Genomic DNA, 24,222 nt, shown 5'->3' on the forward strand with positions numbered 1-24,222 from the left:
GGGAAACCCTCAACCCGACCCGCTACCCGCCGGGTAATGGGTACCCGCTACCCGACGACAATGGGAAACGGGGCGGGATCGGGTAGTTTGTTTTAAATTTTTGCGGGTATGGGTATACCCGCTACCCGCTCGGGTATACCCATTAAACCCGATAATACCCGTTATTTATAGGGGTTTCAAATATTTTATTTTAGTTAATTAGTTTCAAATCCATATATACTCCCCGATGATACACTTTATTTCCAATTATTTATCCGCTACCAAATGAAGGATTGCAAGATTGGTGAAAGTGAAACTTTTATTAGTTTAGTGTCTTTATATTAAAGATTTAAAATATATAGACTTTTAGTTGAAGTTATACATATTTAGACTTTTGATGAAAGTGAATTATTTTTTATTTTATATTAGACTTTTGAATGGTGATTTAATTTTAGACATGCTTGATGTTTCTATCATATTTGCTTATTTGAAATTTGGATTTGCATTATATTTCATACATATTCATATTATATTTAAGAGATGAGAAATCATCATATTTGTGCATAGTTAATAGTTGGAAATTATGCAAATACAACAAAGTAAAAAAAATATAAATCTAAAATCGTAATGTAGCAACTAGCAACAATCCCAAAATTCATTCTATAATTTCAAACATGTACAAAAAAAATTATTGTATTAGATTACTAGTATTGATGATAAGCGAAAACTAAAAGCATAATACCGTTGAATAATATAATACACAATTCAAATTATGTGTGCGGGTTTGGGTACCCGCAACTGCGGGTTTGGGATACCCGATGCGGGTATGGGGTTACCCGTTTAACTATACGGGTCGGGATTAGGTAGTATAATATTGAAGTTTTCGGGTACGGGTACCCGCAAAATCGGGTTTGGGTACCCGCGGGTACCCGTTTCGACACCCCTAATCGGTATAGTGTATTAAAAATATCAACATAATGATATAAATATTTCAACATATGTACACAAAAATTTCAACCCAGTTTTATTGATATAGGACATGGATTATATTAAAACATTTAGATGCATATATTGATATAAAATCTGTTTATCAACCTACATGAAAGTTGAAATAAAAATTAATAAAATTACATCATTCAATCATCATCGAACATATGCAATTGAGAACTCGTTAAAATCCTTAAAAAATTACCTTTAATTTGATACATTTTTTATATGAAAAAGCAATAATTTAAATAGAGAGTTACATAAATTTAAAGTTTTAAAATGATTTTAAAGAGAGAGAAAGTAGATAATTTTAACTACTACATATAAGAATATATTTCATCCACTAAATTTTCTAATCTAATGACTAAAAATTAGTCTTAGTTTTGAATTGCTAATTCTATAATGAAATATACATAAAGCGAAAGATTTTGAGTTTGAGTTCAGTGACACACTCTTAAAAGTTTATACTCCATTTATTTACCAATAAAAAAAGGTTAGAGAGACGTATATATATATATTACTATACGAACCGGCCAAGGTTCATTTTCATCTCGAATTACAGAAAAATTTGCTACAATTATGATATCTGTACAAGATAATTTTACAGTGTCAAAAACCACACACCTTCACGCAGAAAAGCCCCACTCTTGTTGCAACCCACCTCCACCACCCTCCGACCATGTCGCCACGTCTCAGAGGTTGAGCTCTCCTTCATCCTTGCAGCACACCAGCAATGCCAATCTCGGTTTGTTCTTCCTCGCCTAAGACATTCCAGTACACCCACCCCATCTGCCTGCAAACCAAAGGAGGCAACTGAGAAGATTTCGCCCGCCACCACTCGCTTGCTCCATCACCCATGGTTCATCAAGGATCTCAAGCTCTCCTCGGGTAACGTCCATGAAACAAGGTGGCCTCCCGAATCCCCACTCAATAACTGTTTTAGGTCGCTCGACAGGTGAAGGGCCGTCACCGGGAATTTGTGGGACTTCAACACCTTGTGTAGGATTAGCCGATACTCGGGAACTTTACTTCCAAGTCCCAGACCAGCTCCGGGGCTAGTATTTTGTTTGGCTTGGCTCGACTCCTCGCTGGAAGAGTGAACCATCTTCCAGACTTTGACTGCACCACTTTGGTGGCCAGATGCATACCACTGTTTATCTATACAATCTGAGAAAGTGCTACCTGTGAGGGAGAGGATCGAATCGGATGGGAGTTGTGAGGTGTTCACCACTGCAAGGCAATCGCCATTGATGCTCCAAACAGCGAGCATCACGCCTGCTGCAGTCAAAATTTCTCCAGTCAGGTCATTCACGTAGATTGCTGACACCGGTGAAGGAAACTCGGGCAGCTGCCTCACGAAAACCAAAGAGCTCAGATCCCATATTATTACTGAGCAATCCTCAGACCCGCTCACGATCATCATGTAAGGCTGGCTAACGTGAAGGCAGGTGATTTTACCAGTATGACCACAAAGAGCCTTCTCCAACTGTAGGCGTTGAACTACACGAGGTCCATCTTTAACAAGTCTCCATACGCAGACCAGGCCGTCATCAGCCCCGGTAACCAAACTTTGACCATCATGGGTCACACCAACACATTGAATTTGGTTACCCCCATGAAGATTTTCGTGAGTAGAAAGAACCCGTTCTTGATCATAGGTTACGAATCTCAAGCTCCGATCAGGAAAACCCCATGCGACATTTTTAGAAAATGTTCTTGGTTTTAGCAAATTATTTGGACCAGCAGTGAGAATCTTGTCGCCAAAATTCACAATTTGGGATATAGGAGACGAGCTCTTGCAAATCTCACGAGGAACAAGATGCTCAGAATGCCGAAGTGGGTGAGGGAGATTCCTTTTATCCGTTCGTCTCTTGACATGGGGCTTCAAGAAGAGCTGTTTAGGTGTTTGTCCAAAGTGATTTATCTGTGCTAGTATTGAAGCTTTCATAGCAGGATCTGCAACTGAATCGATGTCAACACTGCCTTCGTATGTATAATGGTAGAAGACATTAACAGCTTCTTCAGCAGCCTGGGAAACAAACATCATCAGTTTGAAGAAAAACCATAAATATATGAATACAACATAAATACCCAAACAGCAACGTTAATATGAAATTCACTATCCTATATTTCAGCATAATCATGGAGAATATTCTAGGATACTCACTTTCCCTCTCTGTCTATATCCAAAAATAAGATCTATCCAGTGATGCAGATGCTCTGAAATGTAGTCAGACTCCAAAGCTTCCCTATGCTTCCTGATGAACTCCCTAGCACTGCCCTTGGCCCATGGTGGCAAAACAACATCGCCAACCTGTACAATATTCAAATTCAAATATAAACTAATGCAGGGGAAAATGTCAAATTGGGGAACCAACCCCTCCAACATTTTGAAATACTTCCATGTACCTTCTCTCCTGATTGTTTCTTGCCAAAGTCAAGCTTGAACGTGTTCTCCAAGAATTCGGGCATATAGAAGAACTCTGGAATTAGTTCCTTGACATCAGAAGTGTTGCCTTTTCCAGCAGCACTCAACCATGTATCCTGTATACTATTGAAAAGACGATCAGCATGGTCAAATTGTCCACCCTGCAATTTTTGGTTCTCCATGCTGAAGGGAGGCAGGCGTAGGAGGTAGAAGAGAACTATCCCCGCGCTAGAATAATGAGAACCATAATGAAATTTGGGGACCTCTGGATCATCCCAGCTATCGTATCTGTATGTGACATGAGAGAGAGAGAGAGAGAGAGAGAGAGAGAGAGCATATTAGAAAAAATATTATTTATATTTCAAGAATGGGAAAGAGGAGTGGGAAATGAAGATAGAGGACAACGAGATTGGGGAGTAAACAATTAATAAAAGCACTGTCAACCTCTTCTTGAACTCCTCTTCTCCTTCTAATGATTGGCAACCTATTGGTTTATCAAGTTTCCGGAAGGTTTTTGGATCTGAGAAATTAAGAGTTTCACTCTCATAATCTGCCAGCACCCACGGAAACACAGGATACTGCGTAAGATCACTGTATCCACGGCCAGCGAGTGTGTTGAGATGCATAATGTACTGAAAATTGCTAATTTCTCCATTTTGCCATCTCTTGGAGAAGGACTTCGCCATAACCTTGAAAAGACGGCTACCTTCTTTGCTATCTTGTTTGGTTGATCCAGAGATTGTGGAATCTAACCTGTAAATTATATATGTCCTGAATGTTAGCTCAAACTTTGTTATTGAGGATAGTACGCATAACAGCACCATTAATGATTAGTAAATATCTATTCATATAATATAACCAAAAAACATTACATAAAAGTTGTTTCAGACAAGCTGAGAGTAAGTAACTAAATGAAGAGGCTTACAATTATGAGAAATCGCCAAACAAAGTAGAAGTAAAATCATTTTAGCCAATATATATAGCAGGATACTTTTAGACAGTGATATCAATAAACAGAGTATTAAGTAAATAGGCATCACCGTTCCCAGAGTACTGTAACCAGGCATATATCCTAGTAAATACTTTTTGTTAGAATCAAATTGGGCATGGGAGAACTAATTCCTGGAAAAGAGCATATCCAGCAAGATTTTCTGAAGGAAATCAAATCCATAGGGCCATAATTGTATTTCTATCCATACAGCCACCAATTCAGTAAAGAATAATCAGAAGCATTCTCTAGAGAGCCAAAGCCAATACAGCTCCAAACTTTTTAAATTTCTTTGCAAGGCAGTGTCAGTGAGAATATTTAATGATCTAACCTATAACAAAATATCTAACGATCCATGCTCTGGTTAACAAAGTCTATGGTCACAATAAAATACACATCTCCAGAAGTCATACAAAAAAGTCTAACAACTGATTAAACTATTTTTCTTAATGTTGTTGTAAGATAGAGTAAAAACTTACCTTCAATACCCTTCTAAAATATATCAGTATATACAAACATAATGGACCCATAGCTGGTCAAAAGTTATAGTAACAATGTAACATAATCAACAGACTGACAATAGATGCAGTAATGAAAATCCAGGTAAAAAGTGAAGTACGAAGCCACCAAGCCAGAAAAGCTAAATAACTTACATGCTGTTCCTAGGTAGATTCATGGCCACCAGATTTTTGAAAACTTCTTCTCGTTCTTTTTTGTGGAAAACCAATAGGTCATTGCAACCATCCATGCTAAAAATCTCAATAGCAACCGGCCGTAGCTGATAATCACGCTTTAGAAGCTCATGGACACTATCAAGCTTCCACATATGCCAAAGATGAGGCACATTACCACTACTACCCAGTTTTTCCTTCCCCCAGGCACCACCATTGAATGCCCAGGCCCTAGCCCCAGCATAGGCTTTTGCAGTAGCACTCCACGACATAGTGGATTTGGAATGAGAATCCATGCAAATGGATAAGTCTTTCTTTACACCCAAAGCCTGGTCAATGACGGAAAGGTCATCTTCACTCTCTTTTTCACGTATACACCCAGAATCATCAATATAAAAGTTCTCAATGACATACAGGGACTGTTCTCCTATTAGAAATATGCCATCATGTTTGTCAAGGCCTACAACCCTTTCACAATTGTACTTATACTTGATCCTCTCGCAAGGTTCTAGATAAGGTCTGATCAAGTATTCACCATTATCATTTAGTTCTTTATCTGATTTATCCTCTGCCACTCTGACATCATCAATTCTTGCAGAAGAAGATTGCCTTGGGGAGCCTAAATCAGACTTTCCCGGAACACTTTCAGCTCTTTGAGTGGATCCAGCACTTGACTTGACACCATATTCAGTATCTGAATGCAGACTTGCTTCATTTATGCTACTCTCTCGATCATCGTTCCATCCAACTCCAGAAAAAGCTATATCCCCCGCATCTTCTGATTCTCTGAAAGTTGATGCATCATATAATTCAGAACTAAAAGATTCATCGTTTGGCTTGGAAGCTAATAGATTGAAAAAGGAATCTGATTCAGTATCAGAGGCATGATCTTCATCTTCAATTTTCTCCTTGGACAGTTCTCCTTCCCCTAACAGAAATTTTCCATTCAGAACATTTTCAAATGTATCAATCTTCAGTTTACACCGTTCAAGCTTTTTCCGCATCCTATATGGACCTTCAATGGGGCAAAGATACCACTCAGGCTCCTCCTCATTGATAGAAGATCTGCGGATCGGAAATATTCCTCGCTCATGTACAAGTTGTTGGAGGTGAGTTTGCCACTCGCTTTCAGCATGAAGCACCCATCCATATTTATCCTGACGGATAACTCGCAACTCAGTAGCCATGGCATCACGAACCAATTCAAGTGCAATTCTCCGTTCATTGACCTGCTCCCAATGTTTATGCTCCATTTTTGATGTGTCCCTTGTTTTTTTTTCCATATCTCTTTTACGGCGACTATCCATGTCCTTTATCCTAACTCCAGGAAACTTTGCTGACCCTGTAATATATTGCACCCACATAATGACAGCACACTGTTCCAACACTTTATTAACAACTGACTGAGAACTATGAAACCAATCAAAAAATCCAGATAAGTTTCCAGTCAAAAGATTATCGAAACCACCATGCAAAACATCGAATGAAGATCCTTGATTAGGTTTGGAAACAAAAAATTCTTCAAGTGCAGCCCTTCGTTGTACCAAAAGATACTTGAGAATATCAACAGCTGCATTTTGGACATTCTGTCTATGATCGTGGAGAAGGGATATCAAATTTATACAGAGACAACAATTCAGATCGGTCTCAAGATTACTGGGAGAAAATATTATTCTCCTGTGAGCAACCAGTAACTGCAACAAGGTGAAAACATTAACCCCTTCTTCCACTGGTGATGTGTAAACAGACAATATTTTCTTGGGCTCGTTCATCAGACCCAGACGTGAAAGAAGATCATCTTCCCCTATGGTGAGTAAAAACGATGGAAGGAAACAGAACAGTATCATACGATTTGTATTCTTAAAGAGAGCATGTATGTAAGTATCAAGTTGTCTGCTTCCTCTTCCAATGGAAAGGAGCCTGCCCGCTGGAATTGTTTCTTCAATCCGTCCGTCTTTATTTGCCAACTGCAACATGGATAACAAAAACTCCAGAGTCTTCAATACACTAGCTGGCTGAGGAAAAGCTCCCATGTATACACGATCCACTATCATCCAAGACAGTGCATCCAGGTTTAAGGACCACCTGGTTTTATCTAACTTCTTCTCATCTTCCTCATCATCACGTAAGAGGCGTCTCTCAAGAAAGTTCATTAATCTAGTAAGGCATAAGCCCTGAAAAACTAAAACAGATTCAGCGTCAGCATATTGAGGTACATTTTCCAGCACAGTCTCAACAACTGATGCAGCTTTCATTTGCTCAGTAACAAAATCAGCAAGAACTTCCGCTACAAAATCTAAAACTGCAGTGGCACCAGCGGAACATGGACCACCTCCATAGCCACAATCATCCACTTCCAGCAGAAGCATTGGACTGATCGCAAACATGTTTCTACTAGGTTTAGTATGATCAGAAGGCCTTAAGTCTGGAGTGTGATTGCCATCATTCAATGATACAATAGAATCCATGGATTGCGCGGACTGGGATTTCAGATTATTTCGACTGGAACTCCCAAGCCAAGATGTCAAAGCTAAAACTGGAGAAGAAGAGGTCGGTGAGATCAAAGAATTACAATTTTCAGGCATGACAGGAGATTCCAGCATAGTGGAAGACAGAGTACTGTGCAAATCCTTTTGATGACTAGGATCAGATGTGCTTTTTTTATCATGAAAACTGAACTCATTGCTGCCAGAAGTGGCATGGGATGCCAGCTCAACTGCTTCAACGTCAAAATTCCTTGCAGCTTGTGTGTCTTCTTTCACTGGCTGGTATTGTGTTTCTACGATATCAATATCTGGTTTTTCACTAGCCACATTATTTGGGGAAACAGGAATATCGTCTGAACTAGCACTAACATTCCCCTGGGCAAAGCTCCCTATACTAATAGAGGTCTTTGCCGAAAGTTCCTGTTCTTGAGGCAAGCTAGAGAAAGTATTATGGGAGCTACAGCTATCCTCTTCACCATCATTCAAATTCTTGTCTTCAGTTTTTACAGAGAGTTCCTTGGCCATCCTCACAGCATGCGCAGCCCTGGATTTACAAAGAGAAACTTAGTTAAACAAATAAATCAACTAAAGCCACAATAAGTTGATGATCCCATATACAACATGCATCAAATGTAATTAATAGCTGCATATTATTGGTTATGTTAGAGGGTATGTATGAAAATATGTCTCTGACCTGACACAGGAAAAATAGAGGTCAATGCAGCTTTCAAGAAACTCCATACGTCTGCAGCCAACAGAAAAAGGAAGACATATTTTTGCAAGATCAACCATGAATCTGAGAACTGAAGTGGCAGCAGCAGGCGCTGATGCCTCTCCACCCATCAAGCGAGCAGCATAAGTTTTGTGCATAAGGGCTTCACCTTGGAGCTCCCCAGATATATCTACATGCTCATCCGTGAGTTCTGCTACAAGGCTAGTACCAACATGAGAAAGATTGCCAGTTTGATAGGCAAGTGTTGATTGGTTGCATAACCTATCAAATGTTGATTTTGCCATTGCAATAACAGATTCCAGAAGTTCTACAAATTTCAACTCTACGTAGCTACTGTCACTTGGAATGAGTGCATGAAAATCAAGCATACGTACTTCTGGTAATCTCGGATATACAGGCTTCCCAAATATCAGACAAAACAAAATGTAATATATATCAGGAGAATCGTAGAAACTAGGAAGCACTCTTGCTAAACCTTGATAACCTCCACTGGAGCGAAATTTAAGTGCAAATGTAGGAGATGATGTCAGAGACACACCCAGAAGGGTCGTGATCCACCTTATACTGGTAGGATGAACAGCTTCATCAAGAAAATAAGTGATTAATTTCGACGAAACCATTCTATGCCACTGCTCAAGTAACTCCTCTGAATGAATTGTCACCTGAAGATCAATTAGCATCTCAAGTAACATGTTTCTTACAATGATAGGCTTCCCCATTGCTTCTCGCATAATATGATTACGAGATGTTAGGTCAGGAGGATCGAATGTCATAATCATGAATCTCACAACTAGCTCCAGTTCAGACGGAAGAAACCCGTCCTCCAAAATGACACCCAGCAGAACAACTAATTTTTCTAACACTGGTACTTCAACGTCACCCCTCTGCAGGGTAACCAGCAAATGCTGAACAAGATTAATTCTGCGAAGAATTGTCAGATTGTGATTTCTGTACCAATGCATGGAGACAAGATGTTCAAGAAATCCAAGTAAAGAAATTTGGATTGGGACTGGAGCTCTCACCCAAAGGGTCCAATCCAACAACACATGCTCAACCATATCAGCATTAGACAGAACAATGCAATTGGATGTCTCTGTCTGCATATATGTACTTTCCAACTCCGATATATGACTAAATGAATCCTTTGTTGCAGAAAAATCATCAATATACCCTGGAGACCCAACTGATGAAAATTCATCATGAAACTTTGATAAAGTATTATCTTCAAAGCTGGACTCATTAATGATGCCTGCAGGTGAGAGGTTATTATGCACTGTTTCAATTTTTCTTGGTTCGGAGAATGAAGCCTCACATGCGGCAATTTGGAAGAAGATCTCAAGTGAATGCATGTCAAACAATGACATTCTGCGCTGAAGAAAAAGAGCTAGCAAGTGGTATCCCCGGTACTTCTGCATGTCTCTAACATTCTGAGGATTCTGATGAAGAGCACATGCAAGCAATGTCAACGACATGTGAAGCATGTCCCTTGTTTCAGCAGCTTCAACAAGTGCAAGTACAACAGCCATGCCACCAATGGGGCGTATAGTATCACCTATGACAGATTGCTTACAAACATATATATCTCCAACAAGTCTGCCAAAGCGTGGTATCCCTGATAGGAATCCAAAAAAAACAATGTTAAAAAACTTTAGTATAAATAAAAGCAACAGTATATTAGAAATGATTGGACATGCCATGTGATCTAACAAAGGAATTAAACAGTTAAAAAGTCACTCACCCCCTATAGGAGAAGCAGCAACTGAAAGAGGATCGACTAGATTGAGCATGGATAAAGTTCCAGATGCTCGGAACATTTCTGTACTCGTCCCATCAAATGCAAATATCAGTTTTTTACCCCACAAGTGCAGTGATAAATTTCCCAATTTATCAGAATCCCAAACAATTCCACTTTGATCCAATTTAATTACGCCTTGTTTGCCAGCATTGCCAGGCTTTTGCACGTTAGCAGTCAGAGACAAGTCTGTGTCTAAAGAATCTAAGATAGCCATACTGCCCCCTCCACATGCCTGATTTGGAACAAATTGCAACAGGTTGCTATCCTGGAAAAGTCCTCTGTATCCCCTTCCAAGAATGTACATAAAACATATGGAACCTGGTGAGAGTGCCTCTTCAAAAAGGTAGCAAGATCTGAGTTTCCATGACAAATCATTAGCCTTTGCACAGGCAACTGGTGTCCCAATATTTACCTGTAGAGACTTACCCACAGGAGAGGGAGAGTATCCAAGTTTTCCAGTGTGCCTCAGTTTTCCATTAACATATACATAAGCTACACTAGCTTGGAACAGACCAGCCAAAGCATTTGGTTTGTTATGCACAATTGCAAGATGATGCCACCTACCCTCTTCCATTTCAATCCCAGAAAAAGTCAAGGAGGAAGTGTTACTTGTCGCAAGAGTTATAAGTCCATCATCCTGCAAAAGTACTTCTGCATAAAAAGTACTTCCATTTTCAACAGACCCAACAGAGAATATTCGAAGAACTTGCTGTCCTATTGATGAGGTGCGCCTTCTAGAATATCCAGCTTTAGGAGCTTCACTCTCCTTTGCTGATGATTTTAGAAGATTTCGAAATTGAAACCAGCAAACAAAAGAATAACCAGCAGCCGGAGGCCATGACCTTTCCCCTAATGGCACTTGAATGGAAGCATGTCCAGTCTTGCTCATGTCCAACTCCACAAAAGGTGCAAGAGATACGTCGTCTGAGCCCATATCCTCTAGAAGGATTAATCTCTCCATCATTTCAACGAGACAACAACCAGAACTTTCTACTCTCATTTGAAATATATACCTGATAAGAATTCTAAGTTCTGGTACTGATAGCCTGTCAATCAAAATTTTGCAACCGCAGGTTAATAAAGTTTGTTATACAATGACCTAACAGAAATACAGATGCATGCCCAAATTAGTCATTGGCATTACCTATAGGCACCAAGAACTTCAACAATCTTCAAAGAATGAGAAACCAAAGGAGAAGCACTTGAAATGAAGGGGTAAATTGTCTCCAAGAGAAGCTGCACACAACCTAGCAGCAGAGGAACAAAATTAGTGCATGTGACACTACAATCAGCAGAATAACGGATTCAAACTTGACTTAGCGGATTCGCACCTACAGATGTGAGGTTTTCTTTGTTGAAGGAGCTGCCACAAGCAAGTTTTTGAATAAGGTTAAGCAATTCCAGTTGCACCTTTGGAGTGAACAGCAATAAGGCGCGTATGAGCACTCTGATAGCAGCAGCATTGTACACACGTTCCTTGTCAGGGACGAAAGAACCTGATGGTGTAATCAAAGGAAAACTAGCTGTTTCATTTTGCATCTCGCTAGTTACTGCTGCTGCATCTGATGTTAAAAATGGTGGGAGAACTAACTCTACAGCAAGTTCAAGAAACAATTGTATGACTTGCCGTTCATAGTCAACACAAATGAGTCCAGAATCACATAAAAGATCAGAAATGGTATGTGATGCCACTATTGTGTGCAGTTTCATCCGATTCACCGAGTTACCAGAAACCCCTGCTGTCACGGCACGCATCATATATGTAAACACCTTGGCACTTAAAGATATTGCTGGCTGGATTTTCTGTTCACCGTCATTCTGAAATGTGTGAAGTGTGGTTAATATAAGAGAAAACCCAGTTGCTTCACCAAAAACCCTCTGAGCGGAGCCATTAACTCCTAATATGCGCCATAACGTTCCAAAAGCATCACATTTTGCATCATCCCGAAGTGTGTATTGGGATCCCGAATCACTTGTAACCATTCCACTTTTCAAAATTTCAATTACGGTACCCAATTCTTCCGGATGAGCCTGACAGAGAATGGAAAAAATGTCAAATTAATACAGTAGACTAAACTAATTAAAAAAAGCACATTGGTTTCTTGAAATATGATTCATTTGGATCATATCATACGACAAATAATTACTGCAAGCATTAGAGATGACTTATTACAACATGACCAAGACATTATAATGCCTTGACACCAATGAACTTTCAGAAAACGCCATCCACGAGCAGCCATGAATCTCAATGAATGCTTTCAACCCTGGCTCAACATAAGGAAATGAAAACATAGTGATTTTTTAACAATGTAAGAATGTCGTGATGGATATACGGTTATCTTTGAGGAAAACCCTATGCCATAATTATACTAATATGAGCGGTCAATATAGCTAAAAGTCAATTTTCCTTTACACTCACCAAAACACCACTGCAAATAATAAACAAGCACGTGGATACAGAAGATGTGTCCCATTAACTATTTTACACTTTGAACATATCAAAATACATAATTTAACTTGGGGAAGGACATTTGTTATCTAAGTTTAACAATAGAGACAAGAATTTCATCAAAGTTTGAAACTAAACCAACAAGGTACTAAAAGATTAGAAGAATGAAAAAAGAACTTCCTCACCTGTTTAACATCCTCAACAATCAAACATGACAATACTCTCAGGGCACCAGGGCGGTGTACATCAGAGGCCAAAAGAGGAAGTATAATAGAGACCCCATTAGCAGAACGAAATGATGCTTGATTAGCTTCTGTTTTCTTTAGCAACGAGACCAAACAATCCCAAGCGGCAGTGATTGTCCCCTTTACCTCAAAAAGAGAGAATTTCCCAGAACCAGATTCTAAGGGTTTTGGAGAAGAAAGAATTGCACCCTTGCTATCCAAGTCCTTCTTGAAGCAGCTTGGGCTAGTATTTCTCTCCAGTTGACCATGGACACCAGCTAGCTGCTCGGCCCCTAAGAAAAATTTATGCTGCTTCAGATCATCCAATAGAAACTCCATCATACCAAATTCTCTAAGGATCTTCTTGTACTGTTGATCAAATGATAAGAGTTTCACGAGAAAGGACAGAATTGTATGATTCAATTCAGCAGATTTTTGTTGCTGCAATAAGCAGCAAAGTGAAAGCAACTCTTGTTCAGGGATGATATTCACTACAGTAACAGCATATTCAAGAATTTTCAAGATTATCTCTTGTAGAGACAAAGGGAAACAAGTCATATTTTGGATCAAGAGGGGAACAGTTCTCAATTGCTGACACAACTTGTAGTTTTCAGGATGACCTGAGAATATCTTAAAAATTCTATTCAATACTTCGGTCTGCAGTTCTGTACTTTCTGCTTTAATTATAATGTCCTGCAGCATTTGTACGGCTTCTAAATCTCCTACTTGGCCTTCGTCCTTCTTCCAAATGTCATCCACTGGTCTATCACTAGATGATGTATGGCCTTTGCCATGCCCATTCGGCTTTATATTAGAACTTTTTGAAGCTTTTATTCCAGATATTTCTGAAACATCTGAGGGACCTATCTGGGCGAAATTAATAATGACATCAAGGAGTCTACAAAGCGTTGGTGAGAGACTGTGTGGCGAGTTCTTTAATCCTATATCTTCGGTTGAGCTCTTCCCCTCCCCTCCCTCATCTGCAAGTAAACTGGCTGAATCTTCAGATGTAATGGAATAGAAAGTCTGGCCAGATCTGTTTTTTGACAGAGTCAAGGCAAAATGAACCAGGAACTGGTAGCCATGAGCATTGTGAATATCCTCTCTGAGTCTGATACCACCAGCCTCTGCACAAAATAAAAAATGAAAAATGATAATAAAAGTGAAGAAAATTAAATCCAAGTCAATTGAGAAATTCGGTGTACGCGTCGGACTCAATGATAACAAGTTGGGCCACACTACACTTCTCACTAAAAAAAGTACACTAGTCCATAATCATTTTTTTATAAAGCAAGCAAACCATGTTTTGGATAATTCAAAAAATGCAGCTTTTCAGATTATAATTAAGAAGAAAAAAGTATTTTATGTTCATTTCAGTTTTTAATATAATGTATACAACCTTACCAGGTCTGTAAGATAATTCAACACATTCAAGGAGCAAGTCTACAATGCCCATAGTGTAGGCCGGATCCCCACAATCAGGGTTGTAATCCTTCACGGCCATCAGAAGAACTTTAATCTGCCAAAAAGAAAGAAAAGAAGCAGCTCTATAATCAAAACTAGGTTATATATCATTAAGGGAGTCAATAAAAGAGTTGACAAAAAGAAGCAAATCAGCTTAGAACAACATTTGGATTAAATTTAGCAACATTTTGGTATTCCCTTCACATGTATACCAACTCTGCCATAAACAAGTTGGTGCCTGCAGTCATTTTATAATTGCAACAGCAATGGCTCAGCATACAGCCGAATTAGGTATAATACGAAAAATATCAAAACTCTTGTCCACATATTTGAAAATTTACATATGTAGACTGTAGAGGGAGGAAGTCTGGTCATATTAGTATTAGGTGGTAGTGCTTCCCGTCGGAATATAAACTATAAAGCCATAATCATCACAATCTTTACGGAAATAGCATAATTATATAATATCCAAAGAAAAGATTCATTATTTATTTATATATATATATATATATATATATATATATAGGCTTGTGTTAAAATGACAACACCTCTTAAAGTGACACCGTGACACCACATATACAACAATATTATAAACGTTACACAACAATATTACAAACGCTACACAGCAATATAGATTGTTGTATATAGTGTGTCGGATATTGCTGGCCGAGAAAAATTGTTGTATAAGGTGTAGCATATTGCTGGCCGTCTTTTTGGATTTTTTTTTTTTTTGCCATGTGACAGCTTATTATTCGTCCATGTGTACATATGATTGGCTAGGAATGGTGGTATGATGTTATTTTAAGAGGTGGTGGCACCCTAACACTCCCCTATATATATATATATATATAGGTCATTAATACCCCAGAGCATTAATTAATTATCATTTGCTGTCGTTTTACAACAGAAAAGTTATTCCTACAATTTGATAAAGTAGATAGACAAAAAAGAATATAGTTGTCAAAATTTCATTGTGTGATGGAACTAATTCAAGAGATTATCAATTCAAACTGGCCCCAAAAAGATCAAAATTAACTGGTTAACTCTCACAAACTAATTCAAGAGACTACCAATTCTCAGTAATTAAAAAGTTTTAACAAACAAACAATGAAAATTATTTCAAGGATAATACAATAATTACACCCTCTTATGTCTTTATAACTCAACAAACACAAAGACATAATATGATCGACGAACAAAAGGAAAATGGTGCGTGTTCAGGATAGATTGGGTTCCAATATATATACCAGATGATACTTGCGTATGTACTTGGCAGTGCAACCATTGTCATTGGCCAAAAGAAGACTGAGGATCTGCAACAATAAGCAAGTGAGTCATCAGTTGACTAATTTGGGCAGAATGAAGGTCATGCTTCAAGATGTTTTATGTACAAAAACCAGTCGTTGTTCCAACACCAGATGAAGTATTCTGTTACCTGCATGGCATGTCTGTGAAGCTGAATGGCATGCAAAGGAACTAGACCTTCTTTGAATTGAGAAAACACCACCAAAGAACCATTGGCAACCATGTTAAACAGTAATTGAAGTGAGTTATCTTCTATCAGACTTTGAGCAGCAGAAGGATGGCTAGCCAATGCTTTCATAATATGTACAACACTGCCTTCAACCTGACCAAAAAGTTTGACAAAGTAAGATATCTCATAAATAAAAGGCCTTGTATATTAAGCAACAAGATAACCAGGAAACCAAATACCCAGTTAGTGGATTTCTGATAATACTTTGACACATAGAGTGATGAGAAATCTAATATTTTGGATACTGAGCATCAAATTACAGAACCAAATAAATGTAGTGGAAAACAAGGGGCACCACAGCATAAATATTGATTTTGTCGGCAACAATGACACACAATTCAAAGAATCAACAAATGAACATGCAGAAAAAAGGGGGAAATCACAATTTGTTCTACTGCTACGAACATAAAGAACAAAAGCAAACTACGGGCACTGCAGTATATAATAAGAGTAAAGCAAATCAGATGAAATTCTTCTTTACTAAGCATTATAACCCAATTACAGACATCATATGAGAAAATAGAAATGAAAAGCAATCATATTGGTTATTCAGGCCCTAAAGGTTGAGCAACAACGCCCAGCATGGTGAAGATTATGACATCAGAAAAAAGAAAGAGCTTTATAAGGAATGTTCCAACTCATGCAGCTTCATTTGAAAGTTATTTAGGTATTACTTAGTATAAGATGACATCTTATGACATTGATTCTTATCAAACTTGCATTTGACTTAATCAAAAGATTCAAGACTAGATTCTATGGCACATAACTGCTCTCACCATGATGAGACACACGAGTCGCATACTTTTCATAACTATGCTGAGCAGTTTGCAAAAATGACATAGATATAGTAGTTAGTTTTAATGTAGATTCATTCACTCATATTTTTATTTTATTCTCCTTAAAAGGGAATAGTCAACAGCTTGTGTTCCTGTAATTTGCCTGAGAAAAACTTGAACTTATCTGAAAAAACAATCATCTGATTTCTAGTTAAAAGTAATATATGTGGATTTCAATTAAGAATAAAATTGTCATAGAACAGAGAAAGTTAAATATTCAACATGCAGGAGGTACTTTACAGTTTCAACAGAATGGAGAAGGTTATTAGCCCCTAGTGAAGACAAGATTTCTTGGAACTTATAACAGCACAGCTAACAAATGAACTTAGAAAACCACTATCATTACTTCACTAGTGCATGCTAAAGAAAAAAAAATGTAAATGGAGTCGCATAGCACTTCAAAATTCAATTATAAAGTAATTCTTTAAACTAAATAAAAATACAAAAATAAAACGGTGGAAAAAACAACCTCAAGCTTGCGAGCAGGTCTGGTTTCATCATTTTTTTCAACAAATGTTGACAAGGCTTCACTGTGACTTGGCTTTTTAAAATGACTGTCACCATCAGGAGCAAGAAGAGCATTTAGGACATGAATAAGACAGCAAAAGATCCCAGAATCAAGAAATGATTGTTTATCAACTGGCTGCAATCCAAAAATCATCAAAAGCATGAGTAACAAACAAGTAGACTTATAAAGATAACAATAAACAAAGTCCACTTTTTGCACAAGTAAATATAACCCAAAGCCTATCTTCAGTCACGTAATTCAGTGGGAAACATGGGAAAAGTTTACACTCCATTAACATATATTAAAGCCTAATTCGCCACATACAGAATACACAAACTGACATTGGCTATTTGATATCAATGTCATGAATGGAGCCATAACAATTATGTATCAGATTTTATTCAGGTCTTCATCCAAAAGAATGGGAACTGATTAAATTTGACAAGTTGCCTGGAGTGCAAAATCTTGACAATTTTGAAAATGGAATATTTACCCAGGTTCTTTAATTCTTTTACAATATCCATGTAACTTGTGTCAACTTAAGACACAGAAATCATGAATTTGACTTATCCTAAATATTCAAATGAAGCATCAAAGAGAGTAAAACCCAAACTATTTAATTGAACTCTCCATATGGGTCAGTGAACAAACCCCCGATACAAGGACTTCCACTGCATGTAATAGATTTGCACCAGGTGCAATGCCATCCTGCAGTGAACTATGGGCATAAGTTGTGATTGAAGAACATGGCCCACAAAAATAGGAATACCTTATATATGTAAACGTCTGAAAATACCTTCGTAATTTCTGAGAGATATAATAAAACTTTCTCAGCTTCCAAAGCTCTTGTTTTACTGCTAAGCTTCAGCTTGTCTATATCAGTAACAAAAGCCCTTCCCACAACAAACGAAAAAATGTGTGTCTCTACCAATCTGTATTAATTGCAGCCCAGATATCAAATATAAACATCATCCAGGCCTCAAAAGTTAAACTCTAAGAGCAAGAGAAAAAAAAATGTAGTGGATAAGATACATAGTGATTTATCGTATTAATTTAGTATATAGTGCATCTCCAGGAATTATGTAAACAGTTAGAGAAGGTAACAAACATGTCTTATATAATATTACTGACAGATTTCGGAAGTAGTTTCTATGGTGTGTTGATTTCATGTTCCTATAGTATCAGTCCCGTAGGAGTGTTCCATTTAAACTTTCTAGAATATATAAACCAAACTTCTGTTGAAGTCAGTTCTTCAAAAAGCTAGAATAAATTGGCAGCAACGCAATATTTAGCATATCCAGATAGTAGATATCTGCATCCAGTCAAATGCATTTGAAATGTATTTACATGAAAATAAAGTGAAGAAGAAAAGTCTCTCTTACATGGAAAATAAATGGGCGACATTTTTGTGTTCTCTCTCTAGTCTACAAAAAAATTCTACAGTCCAAGTCAAGGCCCTCTCCTTCTCCTGAGACAGAAAATGAAATGATGAATATATCAACAGCATTGATAGCATTAGTATTTGCAGCAGTAAAACACAACCAAAATAAATAGAGATTGAGACATCCTATGACATGTGACACACCTTTTCAGAATTGGAGGAACGGAACTCTTCCCAGCATCTCTTGAAATCCAATTCCAGTTCATCTTTGTCTCTGATTAAAAGAAAGAAAAACTCAGCAAGAATTTTATCCCTTTCTTCTATTCACACAGCCAAGTATGAAACAAACAGACTCAAAAAAAAAAATAGTAAGGGAAACAATGTGGAGGCTTTAGAAGAATAAATATAGTATAAGAGGAATACAGTATGAAAAAAAAAACTACCAGAGGAAACAAAAATGTAGTAATAAACACTCTTCTTAATATTTGGAACTTAAATTTCCAGTTTTCAATCAACCACTATTCCATCTAGTACCTCAAAAATCAACTAAAGCCAGAACTTAAGACTTGAGAGTACCAAATATTAGATTCATGAAAACATTAAGCTCCATTGTGGAATAATGTCAAACATAAACTATTAACTTGATCTTCAATCTCTTCAACATGATTCTTTAACTTGTCAAATATTTCATGGACAGTGGTTCCCAAATAATCTGCTATCATACCAAATTTCAAAGAACACAACCTTCTTCTTGAACTAGGTAGGGACTATAGCATCACTGGCTCTTTCAATACTCTACCCCACAAACAGAGTATAAATATGTGATCTTGATCCTCTAAGTATATGAGTGTAAAGATGTCACCTAACCAATATCACATGTATTACATTCTGGATCCATCAAAATCAGTTTCATAAAGGAAAATCACAACCTGATATAAGGGATACCTACAGAAAGGCATACAAAAGGAACCTGGATGCTCCCCCACAGTTGATCCTCTACCCCTTCTATCACTCTCACTCCCCTAAGCCTCCAATGCCAGTTAGCAAATCATATATCTCAGCATCCTTACAATGCATTAGAAGTTAAAAAGTTTAGGGAATGGGGAATGCAAAATGGTACTCCCTCAGTCCCACTAAAGATGGCCCACTTTCCTTTTTGGGTTTGTCCCATCCAAGATGACCCATTACTTTAAATGGAAACACCTTTATCTCTACTTCATTCTCTCTCTAACTTTACTCTCTCCATTTAACACACAAAATAATACTGCATAAAACTCCGTGCCACCCAAGGAATGGGTCATCTTCCTTGGGACGGAGGGAGTATTAGAAAATAGACAACTGGTTCAAGGTTTAGTGATATAAAAGGTATAAAGAAGGAAATGATTTGGAAAATGACGTTTCCTCTCTATGCTTAAAATCCCAAGTAGTTCGGAAGTTCCTTCCATCACATAGAACCAATCATAACATGGGTCTCCATGGATGGTAGGCCACGCTGTATACAGGAGATCTGGTTGAGGCCCGGAAAGAGTTTGTCTAGTCTCTAGAGATCTATGAAGTGGAGAAGAATGCAAACTGGCAACCCCTCAATTTGAAGGAGGATAGTTGATTTTGGAGGGAAACTATCAGTCCTATGTCAAAAGAGAGGAGCACTTTCAATTGTATGATCGTATCATCTTGATGATAACTTTAAAGTATAATCCAGACTGCTCCTCCCACCTATGATGCAGGACCCACATCTAGTGTAAACTTTGAATTGGACCAAACACTTCAAAACATCATAAGGTTTCATCTTTTGAACCGCACAGCTGATACTGATAGGATAAATTACATAGGCTAAACCACAGAGCGAATGAACCCTGCTAATATGATAGCTGGACCTTGCTGAAGTTTCATAGGTTCATCAAAAGTTCTTGAATATTGGACCGATGGTGATAACAGCTATTAATCTAGAGAATTATTTCCACAATTGGCTAGAGAGCAGGTTGCTGCACCTCACTAATGAATGCTTAATAGGAGCATGAACGTACAAGAATCGCAGATTGAAGCCCATAACCTCCAAGAAAAATAGGTTCATCAAGTCAAACATAAGAAGATTATTCTTAACATTTTCTAAGTCGTTTTATCACCATCAAAATCTAGATACATCTGGGAGCTACACAGAGATTATACATATTCACTCAGCTACATATTCCTTAAGAATCTACAACCTTCTTTTTTATTGAATATACTACAGTAAATACCAAAATATGTAATACAAAAAACCATGAATATGACAAGGAGAAAGGTTATACATGCTCTTTTCGGAGCCATAAATACTGCAATATAAAAGTTCAATGCATACCGGAAAGGCTCGCATCTAAAGCTGCCAATCATGCAATGCAGTTCTCTGTATGGAATTAAATTCACAATGGAAACAAAGAAATATCTCTAGTACGATTTCCAATACATTAATGTTTAAATCCAAAGTTTATCCTCTGCCACTGATTGGTGATGAACATATTTGTTTGCTAACTGAAACCATAACAAAGCCGATAGTGGATAGTAGTCGATGCAATTTTAAAAAATCACCATCTCTTTCATTAAAGATGAAATGGTGTCCGGACCTCTCTCTCCAATTTAATCCAAGCATGTGGATTAAGTTTAACAACTAAACAAGTACTTCAATCTCTACACACTAAAAATAACAGGTCACATTTAGTACACTGGTTAAGCGGTTTATCTCATCAACAACAAATAGACTCAAAATACAATCCAAAAAGAAATTTGAAAGAGGTATTCAGCCCATTATAGCGTATTACTCTAAACACCTAAAAATGTGTTGGTAGCTCACAATACTGCAGTTGATTTAGATCATTTTGGCAACAACATAAAACGGAGGGAGAAAAAGAAAAGTAAGAGCTCGGTCAAAGTTCCTTGGTTGAATAAAAATCGAACCTTGAAGGCAATGACGAAAAGTCTGGGGTGGTCGGCGACAAATCGTTAGCATTGGTGCTGATTCTATCTCTCGGGGGCGGCGGAGACGGAGTTGTTGGGGCCGACGGCGGAGGCGGGGAAAGACCAACTTTTTCCTTGAAGTCTTTAAGCAATGATACCCATTTCATCGCTTTCTTTCCACTTGAATTTCCAAACATATGTCTCAACTAAATGGAACAGATGAACAATACAGCAGCTCTCTCATCCGTGAGCCAAGATTTAAATTTTAGTACGAAACATCAACAATCAGATCTCAATTGTATGAAGAAGGATCTCCCAGCTCATCCCACAGATTTATTTACTCGAACAAATAAAAGATTCGACACTGCCAAAAACAAAATGTGATCAACTGGAGTCGGAGTAGGGATTAAGAGCGGCAGGATCTGTAGAAACAGAGGTATGTATGTATATATTAACAGAAGAAAAAAATACTATACTATAATCTATAAAGTGGAAGGGAGCAATAGAAAATGGCAGTCAAACAATTTTCTTAGAGATTATCGAGGCGGTCTTGAATCTTAGATTTTGCCCTAGAAATTGGGAGTTGAAAGCAAAAGAGAAGAAGAAAAGAAAATGGCAGCGTGTTTTCTGTATTGATTCCTGACGGATTCTCGCGCTCGTTTCTCACTGTGTATCAATAAGTTTCTTTATCTCTATAAACACCATAGTCATAATGTATTCTTAACCCTTACTTCTAAAATTTCCACGTAGGCAGCTTAGATCAACATTTATAAATATGCCACGTGGCTTTATGGAGATCAAACCCCTAGAGTGACGCTGTTATTTTAGAGTTTTTAGAGCATTAGTATCTCTCAATCGTCTCATCCTGACCTCTAGCCTTTGCCGTCTTGGTCAAATCGGATGATGTCGTAAACCGGTTTTGAAACCCCTGCACCAGCTCCTTGGCTTGCGACCTCCTCCCTGACCTCGGATTTGGTAAAAACGGGGTCGGATTGTCCGACACCGCCACTTGACGAGTAATTTGCTCTCACTGTGTGCTTCATGCATTTGGAGCTCGAGTATGTGATCGACTGGGTGCCACCAGCACACTTATCAATGCCTCAAACCCTCTCCCAAGTATTGACATACTTGAGGAGCCTCCTGACTGCTTGTTAGTAGATCAACACCGCCAACTTCAGAAGGTTGGCGTCATTGGCTTCGTTGCGGTACCGCCTTTCTTTATTGTTGTATATGTTGGCGAATCTTTGGATTTTTCTGGACTCACTCGCTTGAAATGACTCCGCATCTTCAAATTGTGACGGGGGAGTTATTTCCGACCTCGTATCGTTATAGTTACCCTCTCAAAAAAACTTACTCGTTTGTTGGTTTTTCCACGATCGGATCTTCCGAAGTGGCGACCACACCTCGAACACTTTCTCAGTCTAGAGGTGGAGTAAGGATGACGGGGATCAGAATTAACTCCTCGGCCGGTCTCCAAAGTTTGCTCCCGAATTCCATCTGGAGTTTGCTCGTTAGTCAAAGGAATTTGAGACAACGATTGTGTGTGGTAGTAGGGCATCGACTCGTGGGGGACATTATAAGCCATGTGTGACATGTAAGGTTGATAGACCTCCTCAGTTGAATGACGGGGCCTCTGGTTGTAGGGTGTCGTCGAGCCTTGGGTCTCGGAGTTGGATATGTATTAGAGTAAATATTAAAAATAATTCATTATTAAATATTATCCACTAAAATAAAAAATATATAGTTAAATGGTGCATAGTTATGACTTATGAAAGTACCCTTTAGCCATAGCCATCCTTATTTTATCGACATTCACAATCCATTTATGCATTGGCCTAGGAAATTGATTATTGTCATTTGTCAATTTTAGTACTGTTTTTAGATAAGCTCCAAGAGGAAAGAAACAAAATCATAATAACGTGAAATATTGTTTCTACTCTCTTATAGTACTATAAATCATAAATCTGTCGATTTTAATTTCATAACAATGTTGTTTTGCCTTTAAGGCGAAGTATTAGCCGAATAAATTGTTTCTATTTTTGATACTCTATTTTTTCATTTCTAATTGTCATATTCATCTTATGTTGCCTACACAAAATTAATTCAAATCCACCATTGGCGCAAATTAGATAGGAGTATTAATGTTAAACGAAAGAGTTGGTAATCTGTATCATTCTTATTCATTGTAATTAGACGATAGAGATTACAAGGATATATAGGCTACACAATATCTACATATGGTAAACCTAATTTACAATAATTACTCCTCTATTTTAGGCTGAATATACTCCCATATCTTCACATGATTTCTTGTAATATCTTCTAATATCTTCTAACACTCCCCCTCAAGCTATGTAACGGGATTGCCGATACTTAGCTTGCACAATACATCTTGAAATGACTTCGAGTTCACTGCCTTTGTCAATATATCAGCCAATTGATCTTCAGATTTAACATAAGGCATTTCCACTATCTTTGCTTCAATGTTTTCCTTTATGAAGTGTCGGTCTACTTCCACGTGTTTCGTTCTGTCATGCTGCACCGGGTTTTCTGAGATACTAATAGCCGCCTTGTTGTCACAGAACAGTCTGCATGGATGGGTCATCCGAAGGCCTAGTTCTGTCATCACTCTTCTTAGCCACAATATCTCTGTCAGCCCACTCTTAATCCCTCTGAATTCTGCCTCGGCACTTGAGAGGGCTACCACCTTCTGCTTCTTGCTCTTCCATGTTACAAGATTTCCTCCTACAAAGGTGAAATACCCGGCAGCCGATTTTCGGTCATTTGGGTTGCCTGCCCAGTCTGCATCAGTAAAATCGTGT

At 38.1% G+C, this 24,222-nt stretch overlaps 1 protein-coding gene across 3 annotated transcripts; it reads right to left on the minus strand.

The window, feature by feature from the left end:
• Window positions 1-1,460: 1,460 nt before the first annotated feature.
• LOC125201583 (protein SPIRRIG-like) lies at window positions 1,461-22,352 on the minus strand. Of its 3 annotated transcripts, XM_048099756.1 has the most exons (19): window positions 21,401-22,352; window positions 18,671-18,740; window positions 18,468-18,553; window positions 17,882-18,017; window positions 17,737-17,793; window positions 17,047-17,220; window positions 15,643-15,834; window positions 15,455-15,520; window positions 14,148-14,262; window positions 12,705-13,870; window positions 11,399-12,098; window positions 11,212-11,314; window positions 10,011-11,113; window positions 8,234-9,884; window positions 5,036-8,083; window positions 3,839-4,147; window positions 3,376-3,682; window positions 3,134-3,280; window positions 1,461-2,995 (listed from the first exon to the last, which is right to left on the minus strand). In XM_048099756.1, the coding sequence occupies exons 1-19, from the start codon at window positions 21,595-21,597 to the stop codon at window positions 1,817-1,819; spliced, it is 10,806 nt and encodes a 3,601-aa protein (XP_047955713.1). In that variant the 5' UTR covers window positions 21,598-22,352; the 3' UTR covers window positions 1,461-1,816. The 3 variants fall into 3 exon arrangements, with proteins under 3 accessions (XP_047955713.1, XP_047955714.1, XP_047955715.1); XM_048099757.1 differs by lacking the exons at window positions 18,468-18,553; window positions 18,671-18,740; window positions 21,401-22,352 and having other exon boundaries at window positions 17,047-17,131; window positions 17,882-18,008; XM_048099758.1 differs by lacking the exons at window positions 18,468-18,553; window positions 18,671-18,740; window positions 21,401-22,352 and having other exon boundaries at window positions 17,047-17,131; window positions 17,737-17,803; window positions 17,882-18,007.
• Window positions 22,353-24,222: the final 1,870 nt, after the last annotated feature.

This window comes from Salvia hispanica, chromosome 1 (genome assembly GCF_023119035.1).
Source record: "Salvia hispanica cultivar TCC Black 2014 chromosome 1, UniMelb_Shisp_WGS_1.0, whole genome shotgun sequence".
Lineage (NCBI taxonomy): Eukaryota > Viridiplantae > Streptophyta > Magnoliopsida > Lamiales > Lamiaceae > Salvia > Salvia hispanica.